Genomic DNA, 8,464 nt, shown 5'->3' with positions numbered 1-8,464 from the left:
GTTAGTCAGTTTGTCAGTACGTCTACAGCTTCTATCACACCCATGTAGGAAACTGGTGCACCTTGGGCTCCCCCTATGGTAAGTAGGTTAATCTGCACCGTGTCAGAATCGGTTAAATGACTTAGTTACTTACACTGGTGGTGTTAAAATATTTATTACAGCTCGTGTATAAACTTTGAAAATCAGTGAAGTGAGACATTAAAATTAGACAAAAGAAAATTAATTTTTTTTATTTAAAACAATGACTTAAGAAAAAAATTACAATTTGATTTAACTTTAAATCTATTTACAGCATCATATAACTGTAACTACAGTTCACACACACACACTTACACACTTTTGTCACACATTTGTTCAGCTTCCGTTTTAATACAGTTCAGGTTCAAAAAGGCACAGAAGTGACAGGATGAAAATAAAAGTCAAAACTCAGCTAAAAACCATAAATAGATTTTTTGCCTTTGGCAGCGGTGAGAATCAAATCATTCATTTTTGTACAATATCCACAGATTCAAACTTCAATAAATACAAAGATTCCATTTAATAATAATAAAAAAAAGCAAAAAATAATTTGCACAATCGTCAAGTTTCACAGGATGTAACAAAATATATATTTAAAAAAATATATATATTTATATCAATGACTGCAGACCCACATTCAAGAATCAGTTTGTGAATGTGAAGTCCGGACTGAAGGTGAACTCGATTAGAGTTTAGTCAAAAACACCTCAGCTTCACTTTGTTCCCACAACACAGCAGCGATGGTCTGAGACTAGTGTGAACAGATCCAGGCTGAATCAGAACTGGTGTGGACCAGAACATCTTTGAAAACAAGTCTCCTAGAAAAATCATTCATCCACGGGTTCGTGGAAACGACAGACGTTCGTCAACGAGACGTATTCATTCCTCAGGTTCAGAAAGCTTAGAAACGAAGCCAGGTTTTCCTGAGCGTTGGATTAAAGAAATTACTTACATTCCAACAACATGCAGTTGCACTAGCAGAACATGGAAAGGTCATGACTCAGGTCACAGCCAGTCCACAGTGAACTCAACTCCATTTGATCTCAAAACCCTTTTTTCTTTTTTTAAACATAGATCTACCCAATAAAAAGTAAAGATAAAAAATCAGTGTAAATTATATTAATACTTACTGTAAGTATATTTTCTAGGTAAATTTAAGCTGATTTTTTTTTAATCAATAAGAGATTTGAACCTGAGTGACTCAGGCTGTAGAAAATTCAGTTTTATTTTGGTCCGTCTCTGGTTCTATCAGATCAATTTTGTTTTTAATAACAAACAGCTTGAATCGTCCGTTTTAATGTTGGATAAAGACCAACAAGGACAGGTACGTGGAGTTTATATATTGCAATTGGACTTTTTTACCGTTAGATGTCATCAGTTAGCTAGTTGTTCAGGAATAACCAGGAACCAATTTATATTTAAAAAAAAAAAAAGTTTTCCCTCCACAGAGTTTGTAGACAGAAAACTTAGCTTCTGTTCACAGGCTCATGTTCTACAGTAGATCAAGTCAAAACAGAACCTCCCTGGGAAAAAAAAAAATTCCCAAAAAGAGTGGACCAATGTCTGACATCGAGTGTTTAAAAATAAAGGTAATCTAAAACAAAAATAAAATTGGGTTGTTTTTTTTTTTCTTCCTCTAAAGAAACTCATCTGCGTTGAGGAACTGGCAGATCTGCTGACGTTTCATCATTCATGTCGTCCATGAAGAGGAGGTAGACTCGGAGTTCAGGCTTCGTTTCACCGATCAGGGATTTGCCGGTTTCTCTGTACTGCTGGGCGGAGTCAGGATGGGCGCAGCGATGGCAACGGGAGACATCTGACAGTTGAGGGTGTCGTTCTGGTGCTCGTGGGCTTTTCTCTGTGGAAACCAAGGGAAGGGGGGAGAAAAAAAAAAAAAAAGGGTCAGTCAGCGAAGGACGACGGCCACGAGACAACATTCTCTGATAAGAACTCACCAGCAGCTCCAGGTAGGACACGTGGGTCTGGATGTTGTGCCGATCGTCGGCTTTGACTCTGGGGAAGTTCTTGACCGTAGGCGTGGCCTGGGCGCGCAACGTGTCCATGAACGGACTCATCCACCGCACACAGGGCGCCACGCTGTCCCATGTCAGACCTGATGGAAAGATCAGGATTGTCAGTCGAGGTTCGGACCTAAATCATCTACTGGAGCCACAGTTTTAGATGCGAATAGTATGAAGTATTTCAGGAGCAAAATGCGTTTCCTTCAAGAAACACTGTTTTAGCTAACGTTTAGCTTCAAGTTGCCTCGATACGTCCACACCTTTCATGACTTTTAGCACCGACACAGCAAGACCTGAACTCACCTGAGACCTTATGAACGACGTCGAATGTGTGGAAGTGACAGAAGGCTGAAGCAGCCAGGACGCTGTAGCTGAAGTCCAAGTAGTTGACGTCCATCATACACAGGTCCAAGAGCTGGAGGAGGACACAGGAGAGTCAGTGTCTGGGTTTGGACTGAGGAACTTTTTTATTTTTTTCTTCACTCTTGTCCACTCACCTGTGCGATCTGGATGTACTTCTCCTGAGAAAACTGTGGAACCAGGAAGTTCTCTTCACCACTGTTTTCCTGCTCAGCTTCCACTTGAGCGTACAGCTTCAGCCAGGAGATGGGCGTCTCAGGACAGAGGTTCCAGTCCAATGCCTGTAGGACGAAGAGGAAAATGTGGAGGTTGAGACACAGATGTAAAAACAAGGACATTTGCAAAACTCTTATGACTCAGTAAAAACCGAAAACCAGATTAAAATAGATCAAATATGACTTCACTCTTTGAAATCCTTTATTCAGATTTATTTCAGTGACTGACCACAGGAGGCAGCAGTGACCCAGGAATTGTGAGCTAAAAATCACAGATTTTCTTTATGGACTCTTTGGTGTTGAGTGTTTGATTCCAGTATAGCATTAGTGCTCAGTTAATGTTGTTGTTATTATTTTAGCATCCGTCTCACCTTCAGTATGTGCAGCTCCGTGCGCTGAATGTCCCACATGTCGCAGGCTCCGTCTGTGACGTAGGCAAACTCGAAGATTTTTGGAGGGTAGATTTCCTGTGATGAAAAGACGAGTTAGAAACAAAACATTTCACATTTACTTGAGTTGTATTTTGGCCACATTTAAAAACAGTTGGACAACGGACTGGATACTTCGGACTATTTTATGGCCATAGTTTAGAAATTATTTAAGTCTCACCTCAATCTTTGAGGCAATGAAGAGTGCGGTGATGCCGATGAGCTGCAGATAATCTTTGTTGACATCCTGCTGAGTCAGCATGAAGCGGTCAAAGTAGTCCTGGGCCAAGTATGCCGTCTGTCTGTGGAGACTGTAGACCTCGCTGACCTGTACACAGAGTGGGTGCCACGTGGTGAGTCTTCACTCAATCAGCAACAGCATTTGACAAAACGTAATTTTTAAAAAAAAAAAAGATTATTATTTTTTATTTCCAGTCCTAAGACATGTGTCTCACCTCCAGCAGCCAGTCCAACAGGATGGCTCTCATACTGGGCTGCAGTTTTGGGTGACTCTGCAGGTAACTCTTATCATGGACGTACTTTAACTCTTTGTTGAGCATGTTGATCCACACGTCATCTGCACTGGCCCAACTGCATGTAGAAAAAAAATAATAATAATTAACAATTATAACAAAACAGCACTCAGAGATAAACCATGTAAATTAAACTGTTTATAACATGTTAGTAGTAGAAAGTACATTTCTCAAAAAAAAAAAAGTGCAGTGAATATATATATTTTTTTCTTTAGTTGGAAAACACATCCAAAATGAACACTCTACTTCAGTTGTTTCCCCCCCAACATGGCCGCCCTGAGTGACAGTGAAGGAAATGGAGGAACTGAAGGCTGAGAAAACAAAGATGGACAGAGTGTGGTCTCCCACCGAGGTGTGAGACAGACATTTTACCTGAGGCGGGGGATGGGAGAGGGTTTGATGAAGAAGTTCTTGAAGGTGTACTGTTTGAAGGTGGACGGGTCTGAAGGCTCCAGCTCTTTGTGAGGCGTTTCGATGAGGACACACGGACTGGCCCCGTCATCTGACCAACACGTCTGGACGACAGAAGGAGGAAAAGCGGCAAAAAATTTACATTTAAAATACAATTAGTGCTCAATTACTCGACAACATGAAAGCAGTCTTATTCTCAAGGTGAGTAAACTGACACCTTTGGGAAGGAGAAAAAAAACAAAAAAACCTCAGGCATTAATTACACCCTAATCCAATCCAAACGTGATGTTACAAAAACAATGACAGTTGTCACTACAAACACATTACCTGATTTTTTTTTTAAATTACATTTAAAGAATGTCTGGAAGAAAATGATTTGTTTCATTTTCTTCGCTCTCCGATTAGCCGCCATCAAAGCATAATACCGCCACCCTAAGGTGAAACACTGGTAATGCAAGACTGATAAACAACTCCAAATATTAAGGGAGGGTTGATGAGAATAAATATTGAGAATTACGAAGTTTTAAAGATAACGTTGTGACCAACAGTTTAAGACAGAGAGGGCTACAGAACAAAGACAAATAAACACACACTGACCTGTATTTCGTAGCTCTGTTTTTTGGCAGCAGGCTGCACTCTCTTCTTTGAAACCTGCATATTTAAAAAAAAAAAACAAAACAACAACAAATAAATAAACAACATAAACAATTTTTTGTGGCTCTCTAAGGAGTATTTAAAAAAAAGACAAACCTCTGATTTCCGTTTCTTCAGTGGGACACGACCAGTCGGCTCAGGTTTGTTTGAATCTCTGACCTGAAGTGTGATGCGACTGCTGTGAAGAAAAAAAAAGAAAAACCCCGGACACACATCAGTAAACACCAGAGATGTGAACTCACACATGAAGAGAAAATGCTCACAACTGAGAGTTTTATCTAAACCACAAATGAACATTCTGCCCGTTTCACCATGTCACACTTAGCCTCCTCATTTTTTTAAACGTTTCATACATTTAAACAATTGACAAACATTTCAGACTGAATAAATTCTTACCTGCGTCTAGACATGATGATGACTTGCGTTTATTCCTGTGCTGTAAAAACAAGGGGAAAAAAAAGGAAATGTTAATTAAGTCATTTTTACCATAGTTTGGTTGGCTATTGAAAACATTCTAAAGTAAAATATGTTTTATACCAGAGTATGACATACATTAGTGTCTGAGTACTAACTAGCAGTAAGTTAGAAAAAGCTAACTCAGAACACATGCCCACAACAAGGGTTTTAGAATAGAGAAAAACATTAGCTAAATGCTAATATGTTGTCTTTATACAATATTAATAAAACATCTATTACATAACAAAATGAACCGTCAATGGCGACACAAATACTAAAGAATATATTTACACTATAGAAGATCATAGTTGATCATTTCTAATCGAGTATTTCTTAGAACAAAATGTTCCAGAATATATTATAGAGCTGAGACTCCAAACAGCAATTTATTTAAAAAAAACAAAAACAGGTCACTCTTAAAAACTAACATATCTGATTTTAAAAGATGACCTGGAAACGAACCAACATGTTACAGCGTCGTTTCCTAGATACAAGATAAGACGACTTTAGATATTTCTGATATTATCTTCCAGTATCGATATATGACATTACTGTACATGTAATATATTCAACTTATCACTACTAACTTAGTGTAAATGGAGTTAAATTGAGTGTTTCTAGCAGCTGCGGTGGTCTGTGTTACTACAGTCTCAGAGGGAGGGGGGCTCTCGATTGTTTCTCCCTCCATTTTAAACAAAAAAAACTCCAAAATGTCCGATTATATTTACACTTTTACACTTTCGAGAGAAAGGAAACACGTTTCCACACACGTACGGACCGGTTTACGGTGGGAAAAACGTGTAAAATAGCGACTTTTATCCAGAACTCAAAGCCAAAGAGGCGCCAATTTGAGCAGCGTAGAAGCGGGAGGAATCGAGCCGAGAGAGGGAAGAAGGAGGGGGCACAAACCTGGACAAATGACCGATTAAACAAATCCGAACGAGGTTAAAACCGAGCCCAGTTGATAACAGAAACCTTGGGGATCCTTACATCGGCATAAAGGTGAATTTAAAGCTCGATGGCGGCAGAAAATGCCGGGTAAACGGACTTCTGTAGCACAGGGCTAAGCTGTGGTGGAGGGAAGGAGCACAGCTAACTTAGCTATAACTGGGTCAACAATAAGAAGGTTAACCAGACCCGCACCAACCCGGGTCAGAACCTGTTCTTACCCTATTACTTAAAACAGATGCAAACAGAAAAACAAACAAATTACGATTTTAAACTAGTTTATATGAGGATTAGCACAGAGGCAGAAAAAAAAAGAAAATACGATTTTAAACTAGTTTATATGAGGAGTTAAAACTGACAATAAACACACGGTGAGCTTCAGTGTTTTAAACAGAAACAAACTGGTGAATTTAAATCGCACACACAGCATCGATATAACGGGTTCACTTTTTTTTTAAAAAAACAACAAAGTGACATTTACAGTGATATTAGATCGACAATTTTACAGGGGTACGTGGCTGCTTTCTGTGGCTGAAACTCAAAATTACACCCACAAAGACGTGGACTTAGGAGAAAAGTTGATTTTCAAAAAATAACAATAAGATTTGTTGTTTTTTTTTTTGTTTTTTTTGACAAAACTAATGCTCGCCTTACATTAACATATGTGTGTGTGAAAGAGAGGGAGAGAACTCTCCAGCCCAGGCTTACCTTCTCGGTGCAAGACGAGTGAATGAATGAAGGATCATCAGCTGTGGCGCCGGCGCCAATCCTTTATATCCGCGTTGTCGACGCGCATGCGCCAGCCCGGTTCACAGAAACGCGCAAAATGTTTTAAATTTGAAGTGAGATTTTTCACAAACGGGACTAATATGGGGTCTAAGGGTATAAACACGGGTCGCGGAGTACTGACCAGAGAGAAGCTTGGATTTAGCAGCGAAATAAACGCACAATTCGACGTGTTCTCCCGTTGCCCTCGTTCATTTCCACCGAAGTCCCAGTTTCGAGGACGTTTTTTGAAGAAAACTACGATTCCGGTTTGTTCCGGTTAAAATTTGTCGACAGTTTAAACCGCAGAGAATCACTTTTAACCGGTTTCCCTTAAAATAAATTCTGTTTTATTGAGTTTTACGTGCTATTATCCTCGGTGCAGTGCAACGTCCCCCTATTCGATCCCGCCCACTGGAGAAGCCCGTGTGACGTCGAACCAATGAAAGCCCGAGCAGTGACAGCCGCGTGTTTCCTGCTAAATGTAAACAGAGGGAACACGTGGGTCAGCTGTCAGTGACAGGACAGCGGCGCTGTTGTGTTTTTCTGCTGGTGCACAGAGTATAGAAGTGATTTCACGTCACTTTTTACTATTTTAGTACAAACTCAAACAGCAAATATTTATTCACTGGATATTATTTACACTACATTCTCAAGTCTCCAGGACAGACCAGAGGTATTTAAAATCACGTAAAAAAATGAAATGTTTTGTGAAACTGTCCAAAACACTGTGACTTTAATTACATCACATCCTTATGTCACTTTTGTTCTCCACTAGATACAATGTTATCATGCAGCCATGAAACTACAGAACTGTTTCAGACTCAAAAGGCAACAAAAATAATTCTCAGCCTAGTCTTTTCTATCGTCTACTTCTGATGATGTCATGTGCAATAAATAGTTTATAAGAAATAATGGTGCATTGTACCATCATCGAATATGTGTGGAAATTAATTAAAGTCTATGGTCTATATATATTTATTTCATAAAATAGTTTGATTTCTTTATCCTAAATTATTTATACAACTGGCATCTGAAATGTTACACCAGTCAAGTTTATTTTTTAATCTTCATAATTTACAGCAATGTCTCTTTTAGATTAGACAAATGGGGAAATGCATTTTTAGTTTGCTGCTACTTAAAACACACAAATCAAATCAAACCAAACATCCATAACATTTTCCTGAATGAAAACAAGCCTGACACCTGAAAAACAAACTTTTTATTTCTTCCACCTCAAAATACTGGCAGCTCTGGAGGTGCCGTGGCATTTTTTGTCCAGGTGAGCCTTAAAACAGGTGGTGATTAGTATCTGTAGTCCTGCGGAGTGTCCTGATTCCATGGAGACCAGCAGTCCCATTAGGCTGCAGCAACTCTTACGGAGAGCCTTTATGATGGACTTGCGGAGTCTGTCGACATCCCTCGTGGTGATGGCCACGGTAGTGCTTTCAAGTTCACTCCAGATTTCATCCACCAGAGAATCAATTTTAGATTCCAAGTCCGGGACGACGACTAAACTTTGTTCGACCTTCGTCACGGCATTTAGAAAGAGATTCGTGATCACGGTCCTGAGGAAAAACCTGTTATTGCCTTTGAGGGCGGCTGCGTCCAGTTGAGGGTTAACGCCCACCGTCGCAGGTGCGGCCTTCTCCTCA

General features: G+C 39.7%; 1 protein-coding gene across 2 annotated transcripts; it reads right to left on the bottom strand.

Moving 5' to 3' along the window:
* Positions 1 to 349: 349 nt before the first annotated feature.
* ccne2 (cyclin E2) lies at positions 350 to 7,197 on the bottom strand. 2 transcript variants are annotated; one of them, XM_008322883.3, is made up of 12 exons: positions 6,753 to 7,197; positions 5,037 to 5,076; positions 4,737 to 4,818; positions 4,584 to 4,637; positions 3,948 to 4,090; positions 3,498 to 3,633; positions 3,224 to 3,370; positions 2,986 to 3,081; positions 2,537 to 2,680; positions 2,343 to 2,454; positions 1,974 to 2,131; positions 350 to 1,876 (listed from the first exon to the last, which is right to left on the bottom strand). In XM_008322883.3, the coding sequence occupies exons 2-12, from the start codon at positions 5,048 to 5,050 to the stop codon at positions 1,763 to 1,765; spliced, it is 1,200 nt and encodes a 399-aa protein (XP_008321105.1). In that variant the 5' UTR covers positions 5,051 to 5,076; positions 6,753 to 7,197; the 3' UTR covers positions 350 to 1,762. The 2 variants fall into 2 exon arrangements, with proteins under 2 accessions (XP_008321105.1, XP_008321106.1); XM_008322884.3 differs by lacking the exon at positions 6,753 to 7,197 and adding an exon at positions 6,006 to 6,241 and having other exon boundaries at positions 1,736 to 1,876.
* Between the last annotated feature and the right edge of the window lie 1,267 nt (positions 7,198 to 8,464).

This window comes from Cynoglossus semilaevis, chromosome 13, assembly GCF_000523025.1.
Source record: "Cynoglossus semilaevis isolate Cse_v1.0 chromosome 13, Cse_v1.0, whole genome shotgun sequence".
In the NCBI taxonomy this organism is placed as follows: domain Eukaryota; kingdom Metazoa; phylum Chordata; class Actinopteri; order Pleuronectiformes; family Cynoglossidae; genus Cynoglossus; species Cynoglossus semilaevis.
The sequence above is the reverse complement of the archived record's forward strand: the minus strand, read 5'-3'. Positions and strand labels throughout refer to the sequence as shown.